We start from the raw sequence: 15,070 nt of genomic DNA, 5'->3' as shown, positions 1-15,070 counted from the left end.
TGTTCAGTCTCTTCACTGCAATGTAGGTGCAAGGTGGGTCCTCCTCGATCATTCAGAATGTTAAAAGGGTCTTTTCAAGTCAACCCCAGTCCATAAGTCCTATCAGGGCATATGGCTGTCATATAAAGGGGCAGGGGTTCACTCTGGAGTACTCAGCACAACCATGTACTACATGGTCATCCATTATATGAATAGACGCTGTTCAATACTACATATTCCCTTTATCGTTGCATGCTGCAGGAATGTCCACATTTCCAAGCCAGCCCCGGATAGCTGGGTTTCAGCAGCCCAGACTCCTAGTGATCAGCTCACCGGTCACCTCAGCTGCTGAACTTCCGTTTGAGGGGCAAAGGGGAGCAGCCTGTTAACTTGTTATTTATTGATGAGAAATATCTTTATCCTTTCATAAAGATAGTCTGCAGAAGGTGGATTGGTCTGTCCTGCAGCAGCTGGGGAACGGCTGTATAGTACACATTGCAGTTGCGGAAGAACCTCTTTTTAAAAAAAGAGGGAGCACCACGTCAGGCAATGAGTGGTTGGCACAGAAAAAGGGACTTCCTATAGAAGGGATCTTCTGCAGAGAGACTAGCATCATCTATGTAGCACCACTCCTCTCTGTATGATCGTCAGGTACAGAGATAGAGAATGTCATGCTTATACAAAATATTATTTATAGAAAGGTCAATGGAAAATTTCTATTGATGTCCAATATATATGAAAACTAGTTCTTTAATGCTGATGAAACACACCAGCAAGAAGTAGTGAGCGCACAGGAACTGGAACACCAAAATCTTCCCACCATTTACTAGCAATGGTAAGGCTGACATTTACTTACTTGTATAAGTCTGCCATGTTGCCAGGATTGTGTTCTTTGGAGAGATTTCAAGACCAACTACTTTGGGTAGATCAAAGGTGTGCAGCAACTTGCCGTCAGCCGAGCTCACTATATTTATTCTGCAAACACAAGGGTCATTTAAAGGCATTGAGACAGAATACATTAATAATTAAGCCACACGACCAGTTCCAATACCGCTCTGCATTACAGCTTTGCCAATCGAACGCAGCATTGGATGAGAATGCTGCATGAATAGATTTTTATTTTTTTTACTACTATTATTATTATACATTCAAATGCTGCCAATACAAAATCCAGAAAAAAGATCAATAGTGCACTGTAGTCACACAGTACAATTATAGCTATCACATGTTATAGATCTAAGATCTAGTCAATAAGACCTTGGTGCCCTAAGAGGGAATGTAAAGCTTGCAGTAAACATACGTGCAGCAAGTAAAAAGGCTAAAAATAAATTAGAGATTCTATTACAGAACAAACACACATATTTTGTGAAAATCAGAAACTGCTTCAGTAGGTCTGACCCTCCGGAGTCCATTTCAAAGAACAAAATAGGAGAGGAATGATGAGAAGTTTAGATAGAATTTTATTATAATTTGCACAGATGTCTGCACTGATCTATGAAAAACCTGTGCAAAAGCAATGATTTGTAGAGGGCTAATAGCGCTCCTGTGCAGCTCACCATAGAGTATAGTCCTACAAAACAGATCATCATATAAATGGATCCGCTTCTAAGAACAGAAACCACATCATAAATCTTTCATTCGCTGAAAAACTGCGATAAAACTTACACCTCTCCATTGCACCATGCAAAAAGCCGTCCGTCCTTGCTAAAAGCGGATACTTTGCAATTTTTGCTGCAGTCCCTGGGAGTGGAGAAAAAAAAACATCATTAAGGTATAAAAACATATTTCAGGTGTAGAGAATCTTGATGAAGTAGAGCCTGGAAAAGTAGTTTTCAAGAGGCCCCCTGCACACACAGGGTAATCGCTGCACAATTTCTGAAAAATGTGCAGCGTATTATAGTAGCAGCAGCAAAGTGGATGCGACTTTAAAAACTTTATCCACACCCTGCTGAAAATTTACATGCAGAAATTGACTTACGGTGTGGTTTTTGCATGTCAATTAATGCTGCGGAACGGTTGCATATTTGTTGCGCAAGAAAAGCTGTGAACTCCTAACAAAAATCGCAAAACATTCACTTTTAAAAAAAAAACTATTAAAAAAAAAAATCAATACGGACTTGATCCTGGCACTCCCATAGTGATGCCTCACTCCTACCCGTCTGGTCTGAGTGCTGCCGGCCTTCTGGGATAATGTTTCATCCCATGTGACCGCTGCAGCCACTTACAGGGGAAAATGTCATTCCAAAAGGCAGGCAGCAATGACACCAGAGCCGCTATAGGAGACCAGGGGGAGGTAAGTATTGACTTTTTTTTTCTCCCCTTATATGGTGTCCGCAGTGGCAAACCCAGTTGAAAGTCCGCACAAAATCAAACACAATGTGGTGCAGACTTTCGGCTGGAATTCCTTGCGGTATCTGGATCAAATTTGCTGCTAAGTTTTCTGCAGCAAATCTGACTCGTGTGCAGGGGGCATAAAGGAACAAAAACACAGTATATTCACATTTTAAATCACAGAGGAACTAATTCACAGAAACAAAAAATTTTGCTTTAGGCCTTAGTCACTGTTTTCTGTTGCGACTTTTGCATGTAAAAACAATGCCTGCAGTTGGTTTGTTTTTTTTATGGTTTAAAGGGACAGTGTCATGATTTTTTTATTCATTTATGTGTTTTTATTTAATAAAATATCATATTGACTTATTTATTTTTTCACAGTTTTTTTTATTTATTAACACCTTCCTACTTTACTGGGGGCTGCCATGTTTTATTTAATCTGTGCACGTGTCCCTTAACGACACATACACAGATGGAATACGGCAGCTACAGTGCATAAGACACAATGAACAGCTCTCGTTCATTGTATCCTCTGTTCCTGCTAGCTCACTCTGTACTGCGCAGGCGCATCTCAGAGCGACCGAGCATAGCAGCTGGTTTGTAAGGGAAAAGCCGGCGCCATTATGAAGACCAGCCGCACTGCAGATAAGGGGTGTGTGTGGCTCTGTCTGTCTCTCACAGATCCCCCCCCCCCGCCCGCGGGCCCCCCACCTCACGGCCTCCAGCACACCTGCTGTAGCTGTGTGTGTAGCAGAGCTGTGTGTGTGTGTAGCAGACTGTGTGTATGTATGTGTGTGTGTGTGCGTATGTAGCAGAGCCGTGTGTGTGTGTGTAGCAGAGCCGTGTGTGTGTGTGTGTAGCAGACGATGTGTGTAGCAGAACAGTGTGTGTAGCAGAGCCGTGTGTGTGTGTGTGTGTGTGTGTGTAGCAGAGCCGTGTGTGTGTAGCAGAGCCGTGTGTGTGTAGCAGAGCCGTGTGTGTGTAGCAGAGCCGTGTGTGTGTGTGTGTGTAGCAGAGCCGTGTGTGTGTGTGTGTAGCAGAGCCGTGTGTGTGTGTGTAGCAGAGCCGTGTGTGTGTGTAGCAGAGCCATGTGTGTGTGTGTAGCAGAGCCGTGTGTGTGTGTGTAGCAGAGCCGTGTGTGTGTGTGTAGCAGAGCCGTGTGTGTGTGTGTGTAGCAGAGCCGTGTGTGTGTGTGTGTGTGTGTGTGTGTGTGTGTGTGTGTGTGTGTGTGTGTGTGTGGCTTTAGATGGATTGGTCCACAACAACGACCTTATCATTAAACCTGCTGATAAAGGGGGAGCGGTCGTCGTTATGGACCGAACCCTATATGTAACAGAAGTTTATAGACAGCTGAATGATATGGTTGTGTATAGGAGGGTTGCGTCAGATCCAATTAAGGATATTCAGAAAAGAATTAGGGTGCTGGTTGACAATGCGTTTGCAAACGATATGATCGATAGGGATCTTTATAACTATTTAACTCCGTTATATCCGATAACTCCTATACTGTATTGTCTGCCCAAAATACACAAAAGTATCACGAATCCCCCAGGGAGACCTATTGTCTCGGGTAGAGATTCGCTCCTTAATCCTCCTGCTATTTTTCTTGATAAAATTTTGAGAAAGTTTGCCGTGTCAGCTAGATCCCATATCAGGGACACGGCTGATTTTTTAAACAAGATTGGGGACATTGCTATTCCTACTGGGGCCTTATTGGTCTCATTTGATGTGACATCCCTTTATACCTCTATCACCCATGGGAGAGGTATGACTAGTGTGGATAAAGCTTTAAGTGGCACTGAGTTCTCCTGTGAGTGCAGGGAATTTCTTGATATAGTGTTAACCTGTAACTACTTCCTGTTTAACGATGAATACTTTATGCAACTCCGTGGCACAGCTATGGGGTCCAATGTGGCCCCTACGTATGCCAACATCGTTATGGCGGATATGGAGGAGACGTCGATCTATGTATCCCACCACTTCACCTCGGTACTTGAGTGGTGGCGATACATAGATGACGTCTTCCTCATCTGGACAGGTGATTTGCCTAGTTTGAATACATTTTTTGACTACTTGAATTTGATTGATCCAGATATCAAGTTCACTATGGTAGTATCTGACACCCGTGTCCAATTTCTTGACACCATGGTATATATACATAACAACAAACTCATGACGGATTTATATGTTAAAGAGACTGACTGTAACAACTTACTTAGTTTCGATAGTCATCACCCTAGGGGTATGATCAATTCTCTACCGTATAGCCAGCTTTTGAGGGTAAAACGGATTGTTGATGACCCGGTTTGTTTAGAACATAAACTTGACATGATGGTAGGGAAGTTTCTGGACAGAGGGTATCCAGCAAGACTTTTGAGGAAACGCACCTATAAAGTGCAGAGAGCTGACAGGACACAATTGAGACAGGGTAGCAGGAAAAATCAGCAGACCGTTGCTAGACTTCCTATGGTCTCTACATTCAATATATACAGTTCGGATGTGGCAGGGATCATTAAAAAACATTGGAGGATCTTAAGTAATTTTTATGATGGAGTGACAGAATTTCAATTGCCCCCCTTATTTTCTTATAGGAGATCATGGAATTTAAGGGATAAACTTGTTAGGAGTGATGTCAGTATAAAGAACAGTCGGGTCAAAAGTACACCACGGGATTTGACTCGTAATGGTTGCTTCCCCTGTATGTCCTGTGACAGTTGCGCAATTATAATGAAAGGTAATTCATTTACACATCCCACCACTGGTAGAACCTTCAACATTACTTCACCCTACACATGTAGAAGTGATTTTGTAATTTACATCCTACAATGCCCTTGCAACTTGATATATGTGGGTGAAACCACAACTGAATGTAGATTAAGACTTAACAATCATAAATCGAGCATACGGACGAAGAAAGTTGAACTTCCCGTACCTAGACATTTTGTGGAGATGGGACACAGTGTACACCAGCTTAGATTCTGCATTATTGATAGGGTTCCCCCACTTAAAGGCATGGTGTCGCCCCAAAAACATGTTTTTTTTTTAAAATTTAAACATTTAGTGTGTGGGTGATTAAACATTGTTCAAATTTTTTTTATTTTTTTCGCGAGTCAGGAAATATTATAAATTTTTTCAAATTTATAATACTACCCATTTTTGGTCACTAGATGGAGCTGTTTGGAGCTAGTTCCCAAAATTGCAGCATTGCAACATTGGGTTAAAAGCTATCGCTCTAGTGAGCTCTCAGCAATCCCCCCTCCTTTATCCTGGCTAGTGCCGGGATAAACGAGGGGTTTGAAAGGTTTAACCTCCTACACTGTGTGTCGCCATTTTTTGAGGTAACCCACAGTGTAGTAGGTTTACATGCAGTAGTAAACACACACAAACACTAACATACATTGAAATCGCTTACCTGCTCCTGCCGCCGCGGCCCGTCCGCTCCCTTTGCTGCCGCTGTTCCATGTGCACTTGTCCGGAAGCCGCGACCGGAAGTAGTAATATTACTGTCCAGCCGCGACTTCCGGTCCACAGGATAATGGCGCCGGACGGCGCCAATTTCGAATAGGACTGTGTGGGAGCGGCGCATGCGCAGTTCCCACACAGACGCCGTACACGGCAGTCAATGGGACGGGAGCCGTTCGCAGTCCCTATGGGACTGTGGCTGCCGTATTCCATGTCTGTGTGTGTCGTTAATCGACACACACAGAAATGGAACAAAAAATGGCAGCCCCCATAGGGAAGAAAAAGTGTGAAAATAAGAAACAGTAAAACACAAACACACAAATGAAAATAAACGTTTATATTAAGGCACTAACATCTTTAACATATAAACAAATTATTTGTGATGACACTGTTCCTTTAAGAGAGGGGGTAATAGGGAATTGATCCTCAAACAACGGGAGGTTCAGTGGATCAATAGATTGAATTCTCTCCACCCAAACGGTCTTAAAGGAACAGTGTCATCACAAATATTTTATTTATATGTTAAAGATGTTAGTGCCTTAATATAAACGTTTATTTTCATTTGTGTGTTTGTGTTTTACTGTTTCTTTTTTTCACACTTTTTCTTCCCTATGGGGGCTGCCATTTTTTGTTCCATTTCTGTGTGTGTCGATTAACGACACACACAGACATGGAATACGGCAGCCACAGTCCCATAGGGACTGCGAACGGCTCCCGTCCCATTGACTGCCGTGTACGGCGTCTGTGTGGGAACTGCGCATGCGCCGCTCCCACACAGTCCTATTCGAAATTGGCGCCGTCCGGCGCCATTTTCCTGTGGACCGGAAGTCGCGGCCGGACAGTAATATTACTACTTCCGGTCGCGGCTTCCAAGTGCACATGGAACAGCGGCAGCAAAGGGAGCGGACGGGCCGCGGCGGCAGGAGCAGGTAAGCGATTTCAATGTATGTTAGTGTTTGTGTGTGTTTACTACTGCATGTAAACCTACTACACTGTGGGTTACCTCAAAAAATGGCGACACACAGTGTAGGAGGTTAAACCTTTCAAACCCCTCGTTTATCCCGGCACTAGCCAGGATAAAGGAGGGGGGGGATGCTGAGCGCTCACTAGAGCGATAGCTTTTAACCCAATGTTGCAATGCTGCAATTTTGGGAACTAGCTCCAAACAGCTCCATCTAGTGACCAAAAATGGGTAGTATTATAAATTTGAAAAAATTTATAATATTTCCTGACTCGCGAAAAAAATAAAAAAAATTTGAACAATGTTTTATCACCCACACACTAAATGTTTAAATTTTAAAAAAAAAACATGTTTTTGGGGCGACACCATGCCTTTAATATGGATTACCCTTTGAATGTATTCAGATAATGTTTATCTTTATTTTTAGGACGAGTGAGTCCGGTCATTGTCTATGAAGATTTCCATTGTCTACCCATATTCTGTTTAATCGTACCTGTGCTACCCTTGGGGAGTCTCTTGCCTGGTGATACCTTTCTATGCTCCATTCATTACTCTGAAAAATATTTGTTTGGATGTATGGGAATAGTAGTTATTTCAATATGATTGATTTTAATGTACTTATCTGTCTTCCTTTCCCCTTTAGATTGGAGACTTGAAATTGTTTATGGAAGACGTTTGCCAACTGGAACAAGGAATGCCATATACATGTTTTTTATTTAAACAACTGATTTCAAATAAAAAAAAATGTGAAAAATTAAAAATTTAAAAACTGTTTGAATCATGTGTTTGAATATGGGGTGCAGACTTTGCACTATTTCTACTGTATTTAGCTGTCAGTATATTTGATGTTTTTCAGTCATCACTGTAGTTGTGAATGCGTGCTCTATATTGGGGAGTTTTTAGAGCTGGAAGTGTGGTATCGATCTTCATTTTTCCCAAAGATCCCGGTAATAAGTGATATCCTGTACCTTTGTGCTGATGGTTAATCGATACATCGGTGGGAGTACGCTTTGTGAGACCTGTGACTTCTGTATTTTATATGCGGATGTTTTCTTGTCTCTAGGGACGTAAGGAGTTAAATGCTGACAAAACTACTACGTATGTCTAGGTTATAGCTCTTATATACTTCACCTATAAATCCGGGAGCATGATATTCACAACTTTAACTCAAGTCGTCATTATAGTCTGACTATTGTTAATACATTGGCATATTTGCCCTTATTAGATATGGCGTAATTTGAAGCTCTGTATCCTAGTGCGTCTGCGTGAGATCTTGATCTCCAAGCAGTTACACATTCGGGTCAGCTGTTACGTCTATGTGCGTTGTCATCACTACCTGATACACACGCTAGCAGTGTCCAATAGATAGTTACTGTTGGAGCATGCGCAGATCGGTGACGATGGCGCCGAAATCGTAGTTTGCATATCTCGTGGCCAGGACTTCCTTGTTTATCCAGATTGGTGAGTGTCAGCTTTTGTGTATTGTATTGTGATTATTTATTAATATGCAATTAATGTGTTTCACTGTTTTATATACACATATTACACTTGACAGAAATGTTAAAACGTCTATACCTATTGTCAGTGATTGACTCACGCACATATGCACTTGGTATTTCGTTACATTGTTACACATTACTATATTTTTACATATAGTGTATAACTACTATGATTTAGAACACTTGTTAATTAAGCTTTGCTCTTCCTATATATGTTATTGTGTGGTTTTTATTGATTGCTTGAAAATGCTTCCATGGAGGAAGTGAAACGTTGCTTTGTTGGGTAAATAAATTCAAATTTTTTGCTATTTGAGTGCTGCTTCTGGTCTCTATTTTTTTGTATATTTATGAGGAGCGCGTCACTCCTTTTTTTGAAGCTAGCACCAGCCGTTTTTGGTATTTACACTGTGCTGCTCCTACTATTTGCTTGAGCTTATGCGTGCGTGCGTGTGTGTGTAGCAGAGCCGTGTGTGTGTGCGTGTGTAGCAGAGCCGTGTGTGTGTGCGTGTGTAGCAGAGCCGTGTGTGTGTGCGTGTGTTGCAGAGCCGTGTGTGTGTAGCAGAGCCGTGTGTGTGCGCGTGTAGCAGAGCCGTGTGTGTGCGCGTGCGTGTAGCAGAGCCGTGTGTGTGCGCGCGCGTGTAGCAGAGCCGTGTGTGTGCGCGCGCGTGTAGCAGAGCCGTGTGTGTGTGCGCGTCTAGCAGAGCCGTGTGTGTGTGTAGCAGAGCCGTGTGTGTGTGTAGCAGAGCCGTGTGCGTATGTAGCAGAGCCGTGTGTGTGTGTAGCAGAGCCGTGTGTGTGTATGTGTGTGTAGCAGAGCCGTGTGTGTGTGTGTGTAGCAGAGCCGTGTGTGTGTGTGTGTGTGTGTGTGTGTGTGTGTGTGTAGCAGAGCCGTGTGTGTGTGTGTGTGTGTGTGTGTGTGTGTGTAGCAGAGCCGTGTGTGTGTGTGTAGCAGAGCCGTGTGTGTGTGTGTAGCAAAGCCGTGTGTGTGTGTGTGTAGCAGAGCCGTGTGTGTGTGTGTGTGTAGCAGAGCCGTGTGTGTGTGTAGCAGAGCCGTGTGTGTGTGTGTGTGTGTGTAGCAGAGCCGCGTGTGTGTGTGTGTGTAGCAGAGCCGTGTGTGTATGTAGCAGAGCCGTGTGTGTATGTAGCAGAGCCGTGTGTGTATGTAGCAGAGCCGTGTGTGTATGTAGCAGAGCCGTGTGTGTGTGTGTGTGTAGCAGAGCCGTGTGTGTATGTAGCAGAGCCGTGTGTGTGTGTGTGTGTAGCAGAGCCGCGCGTGTGTGTGTGTAGCAGAGCCGCGCGTGTGTGTGTGTGTAGCAGAGCCGCGCGTGTGTGTGTGTGTGTGTGTAGCAGAGCCGCGCGTGTGTGTGTGTGTGTGTGTGTGTAGCAGAGCCGCGCGTGTGTGTGTGTGTGTGGCAAAGCCGCGTGTGTGTGTGTGTGTGTGTGTGTGTGTGTGTAGCAGAGCCGTGTGTGTGTGTGTGTAGCAGAGCCGTGTGTGTGTGTGTGTGTGTAGCAGAGCCGTGTGTGTGTGTGTGTGTAGCAGAGCCGTGTGTGTGTGTGTAGCAGAGCCGTGTGTGTGTGTGTAGCAGAGCCGTGTGTGTGTGTGTGTAGCAGAGCCGTGTGTGTGTGTGTGTAGCAGAGCCGTGTGTGTGTGTGTAGCAGAGCCGTGTGTGTGTGTGTAGCAGAGCCGCGCGTGTGTGTGTGTGTGTAGCAGAGGCGTGTGTGTGTGTGTGTGTAGCAGAGCCGCGCGTGTGTGTGTAGCAGAGCCGCGCGTGTGTGTGTGTGTGTGTGTGTGTGTAGCAGAGCCGCGCGTGTGTGTGTGTGTGTGTGTGTGTAGCAGAGCCGCGCGTGTGTGTGTGTGTGTGTGTAGCAGAGCCGCGCGTGTGTGTAGCAGAGCCGCGCGTGTGTGTGTAGCAAAGCCGCGCGTGTGTGTGTAGCAGAGCCGCGTGTGTGTGTGTGTGTGTGTGTGTGTGTGTAGCAGAGCCGAGTGTGTGTGTAGCAGAGCCGAGTGTGTGTGTGTGTAGCAGAGCCGCGTGTGTGTGTGTGTGTGTGTGTAGCAGAGCCGCGCGTGTGTGTGTGTGTGTGTGTGTGTGTGTGTAGCAGAGCCGCGCGTGTGTGTGTGTGTGTGTGTGTGTGTAGCAGAGCCGCGTGTGTGTGTGTGTGTGTGTGTGTGTGTGTGTGTGTGTGTAGCAGAGCCGCGCGTGTGTGTGCGCGCGTAGCAGAGCCGTGTGTGCGCGCGTAGCAGAGCCGTGTGTGCGCGCGTAGCAGAGCCGTGTGTGCGCGCGTAGCAGAGCCGTGTGCGTGTGTGTGTGTAGCAGAGCCGTGTGCGTGTGTGTGTATAGCAGAACCGCGTGCGCGCGCGCGTAGCAGAGCCGCGTGCGTGCGCGCGCGTAGCAGAGCCGCGTGTGTGCGCGCGCGTAGCAGAGCCGCGTGTGTGTGTAGCAGAGCCGCGTGTGTGTGTAGCAGAGCCGCGTGTGTGTGTAGCAGAGCCGCGCGTGTGTGTAGCAGAGCCGCGCGTGTGTGTAGCAGAGCCGCGCGTGTGTGTAGCAGAGCCGCGCGTGTGTGTGTAGCAGAGCCGCGCGTGTGTGTAGCAGAGCCGCGCGTGTGTGTGTAGCAGAGCCGCGCGTGTGTGTAGCAGAGCCGCGCGTGTGTGTGTAGCAGAGCCGCGCGTGTGTGTGTAGCAGAGCCGCGTGTGTGTGTGTGTGTGTGTGTGTGTGTAGCAGAGCCGCGCGTGTGTGTAGCAGAGCCGCGCGTGTGTGTAGCAGAGCCGCGCGTGTGTGTAGCAGAGCCGCGCGTGTGTGTAGCAGAGCCGCGCGTGTGTGTAGCAGAGCCGCGCGTGTGTGTAGCAGAGCCGCGCGTGTGTGTAGCAGAGCCGCGCGTGTGTGTAGCAGAGCCGCGCGTGTGTGTAGCAGAGCCGCGCGTGTGTGTAGCAGAGCCGCGCGTGTGTGTAGCAGAGCCGCGCGTGTGTGTAGCAGAGCCGCGCGTGTGTGTAGCAGAGCCGCGCGTGTGTGTAGCAGAGCCGCGCGTGTGTGTAGCAGAGCCGCGCGTGTGTGTAGCAGAGCCGCGCGTGTGTGTAGCAGAGCCGCGCGTGTGTGTGTGTAGCAGAGCCGCGCGTGTGTGTGTAGCAGAGCCGCTCGTGTGTGTAGCAGAGCCGCGCGTGTGTGTAGCAGAGCCGCGCGTGTGTGTGTAGCAGAGCCGCGCGTGTGTGTAGCAGAGCCGCGCGTGCGTGTAGGAGAGCCGCGTGCGCGCGCGTAGCAGAGCCGCGTGCGCGCGCGTAGCAGAGCCGCGTGCGCGCGCGCAGCAGAGCCGCGTGCGCGCGCGCAGCAGAGCCGCGTGCGCGCGCGCAGCAGAGCCGCGTGCGCGCGCGCAGCAGAGCCGCGTGCGCGCGCGCAGCAGAGCCGCGTGCGCGCGCGCAGCAGAGCCGCGTGCGCGCGCGCAGCAGAGCCGCGTGCGAGCGCAGCAGAGCCGCGTGCGAGCGCAGCAGAGCCGCGAGCGCAGCAGAGCCGCAAGCGCAGCAGAGCCGCGTGCACGCGCGCAGCAGAGCCGTGTGTGTGCGCGTGTGTGTGTGTGTAGCAGAGCCGTGTGTGTGCGCGTGTGCGCGCGTGTAGCAGAGCCGTGTGTGTGTGTGTGTGTGTGTGTGTGTAGGAGAGCCGTGTGTGTGTGTGTGTAGCAGAGCCTTGTGTGTGTGTGTGCGTGCATGTAGCAGAGCCGTGTGTGTGTAGCAGAGCCGTGTGTGTGTATCAGAGCCGTGTGTGTGTAGCAGAGCCGTGTGTAGCAGAGGCGCGCGTGTGTGTGCGTGTAGCAGAGCCGCGCGTGTGTGTGCGTGTAGCAGAGGCGCGCGTGTGTGTGCGTGTAGCAGAGCCGCGCGTGTGTGTGCGTGTAGCAGAGCCGCGCGTGTGTGTGCGTGTAGCAGAGCCGCGCGTGTGTGTGCGTGTAGCAGAGCCGCGCGTGTGTGTGCGTGTAGCAGAGCCGCGCGTGTGTGTGCGTGTAGCAGAGCCGCGCGTGTGTGTGCGTGTAGCAGAGCCGCGCGTGTGTGTGCGTGTAGCAGAGCCGCGCGTGTGTGTGCGTGTAGCAGAGCCGCGCGTGTGTGTGCGTGTAGCAGAGCCGGGCGTGTGTGTGCGTGTAGCAGAGCCGGGCGTGTGTGTGCGTGTAGCAGAGCCGGGCGTGTGCGTGCGTGTAGCAGAGCCGCGTGTGTAGCAGAGCCGCGTGTGTAGCAGAGCCGCGTGTGTAGCAGAGCCGCGTGTGTAGCAGAGCCGCGTGTGTAGCAGAGCCGCGTGTGTAGCAGAGCCGCGTGTGTAGCAGAGCCGCGTGTGTAGCAGAGCCGCGTGTGTGTAGCAGAGCCGCGTGTGTGTAGCAGAGCCGCGTGTGTGTAGCAGAGCCGCGTGTGTGTAGAGCCGCGTGTGTGTAGAGCCGCGTGTGTGTAGCAGAGCCGCGTGTGTGTAGCAGAGCCGCGTGTGTGTGTAGCAGAGCCGCGTGGGTGTGTGTGTGTAGCAGAGCCGCGTGTGTGTAGCAGAGCCGCGTGTGTGTAGCAGAGCCGCGTGTGTGTGTGTAGCAGAGCCGCGTGTGTGTGTAGCAGAGCCGTGTGTGTAGCAGAGCCGTGTGTGTGAAGCAGAGCCGTGTGTGTGTGTAGCAGAGCTGTGTGTGTGTAGCAGAGCTGTGTGTGTGTAGCAGAGCTGTGTGTGTGTGTAGCAGAGCTGTGTGTGTGTGTGTGTGTAGCAGAGCTGTGTGTGTGTGTGTAGCAGAGCTGTGTGTGTGTGTGTAGCAGAGCTGTGTGTGTGTGTAGCAGAGCTGTGTGTGTAGCAGAGCTGTGTGTGTAGCAGAGCTGTGTGTGTAGCAGAGCTGTGTGTGTAGCAGAGCTGTGTGTGTGTGTGTGTGTGTGTGTGTGTAGCAGAGCTGTGCGTGGTGTGTGTGTGTGTGTGTGTGTGTGTGTGTGTGTGTGTGTGTGTGTGTGTGTGTGTTGTGTGTGTAAACCATACAAAAGAGAACTAGAGCATGTAGCCAAAAGTATATACGAATATGACAATTTTATTACACAAATACGACAAACACTGTATAAAAAAAACATAAAAACAAGACTAGTAAAGTTTATGGAGCGAAACATGGAAATTGCTGGATAACATGTAAAAATAGAAAGGCGGCAAACATCTGCCCATTCATTTCAATGGGTTTGCCGATGTACTGTGACGACGACCTGTAATTTTACGCGTACCTGTCAAAAGACGGCACGTAAAATAACAGCCTCGTCAAAGAAGTGCAGGACACTTCTTGGGACGTAATTGGAGCCGTTTTTCATTGAATACAATGAAGAACAGCTCCAATATACGTTCGTAATGGACGCCCCGCAAAACGCGAGTACATGCAATTACGTCTGAAATTCAGGAGCTGTTTTCTCCTGAAAACAGCTCCGTAATTTCAGACGTAAATGCAGTTATCGTGTGCACATACCCTAATACCCTTTAAACATTTGCGACTAGTGGAAGGGGGAATAAGAGAAAGTGTCAGTGCATGCAAATATCACTCAAAAAACAGCCTTACCCATAGCAGCAAAAGAAGTTGTATGAACCAATGTTCGCTCTACCACAGAGACCCAAACGCGCGTTTCGCTGTGAGTGCTTCCTCAGTGGCTGTCGGTGCGCGTGAGTGCTTCTTCATTGGCTGTGTGTGCGCACGCGCGCGTGCCGCAGAGCACTGTGTGTGTGTGTGTGTGTGTGTGTGTGTGTGTGTGTGTGTGTGTGTGTGTGTGTGTGTGTGTGTGTGTGTGTGTGCGCAGAAGAGCTGTGTCCTATTTTTGTGCAGCGGAGTATGCACGGGCGCCGCTGATCCTTCATAGCCGCTTATCAGCTGTTTTGAAGAATCAGCGGCGCGCACCCCCGCCCCCACACAACCTCCCCCACTGTTCTTTATTTATGCAAAACGTTTTTTAAAAACGCTTGCGTAAAGAACGAACGGCTCGCTTTCCCATTGATGTAAATGGGAAGCTTAATCAAGCGTTTGACACTTTTTTATGCATTTTGTGTGTGCTTTTTGGCACATAATTAGGACTTCCATTGACTATAGGAACATTTGGCACGTTTTACGTGTAAAGGAATTGACTCGACATTTCTTTATTTACACAACACTGTTTTCAAAAACGCGTGTGTAAAAAAGCGCGTTGTAAGTACTAACAGCGCACTTTACGAATTATGTAAATGAAAAGCCTAATCAAGCGCTTTTTGATGCGGTTTTTGGCATGTAAAATTCGCCAAAAAGCATGTCAAATACACGTGTGAAACGGTCAATTGAAAAGCCATTCACTTCACTTTCATCATTCTTAGGCTGGGTTCACACGAGCACATTAACGTCCATAATGGACAGAACGTATTTCGGCCGGAAGTCCCGGACCGAACTCAGTGCAGGGAGCCGGGCTCCTAGCATCGTAGTTATGTACGACGCTAGGAGTCCCTGCCTCTCCGTGGAACTACTGTCCCGTACTGAAAACATGATTACAGTACGGGACAGTTGTCCTGCAGAGAGGCAGGGACTCCTAGCATCGTACATAAGTATGATGCTAGGAGCCCAGCTCCCTGCACTGAGTTCGGTCCGGGACTTCCGGCCGAAATACGTCCGTCCATTACGGACGTTAATGTGCTCGTGTGAACCCAGCCTTACGGTATGTGCACGCGTAGTGTTTTCAGCCGTTTTTCGGGCCGTAAAAGTCTTGAAAAACAGCTGAAAAATTGGAACGGGGCATTTTTTTTACGGCTCATTTAAATAAAAAAAACGGCACGTAAAAAGACGCCCACGAAAAAGAAGTGCATGTCACTTCTTGAGTTGTTTTTCATTGACTCGATAGAAAAACGGC

General features: G+C 48.3%; 1 protein-coding gene across 1 annotated transcript in view; it reads right to left on the bottom strand.

Annotated features, from left to right (window-relative positions):
• The window catches only part of EIF2A (eukaryotic translation initiation factor 2A), a 60,800-nt gene that overhangs the window by 31,679 nt on the left and 14,051 nt on the right, over positions 1–15,070 (bottom strand). The window contains exons 3-4 of the mRNA XM_075861493.1: positions 1,645–1,719; positions 836–954 (exon numbers count right to left, since the gene is read on the bottom strand). Of these exons, the coding sequence (XP_075717608.1) occupies positions 836–954; positions 1,645–1,719 (194 nt within the window). The remainder of the gene's footprint in view (positions 1–835; positions 955–1,644; positions 1,720–15,070) is intronic.

The sequence above is a fragment of the Rhinoderma darwinii genome, chromosome 4, assembly GCF_050947455.1.
Source record: "Rhinoderma darwinii isolate aRhiDar2 chromosome 4, aRhiDar2.hap1, whole genome shotgun sequence".
Classification (NCBI taxonomy): domain Eukaryota; kingdom Metazoa; phylum Chordata; class Amphibia; order Anura; family Rhinodermatidae; genus Rhinoderma; species Rhinoderma darwinii.
The sequence above is the reverse complement of the archived record's forward strand: the minus strand, read 5'-3'. Positions and strand labels throughout refer to the sequence as shown.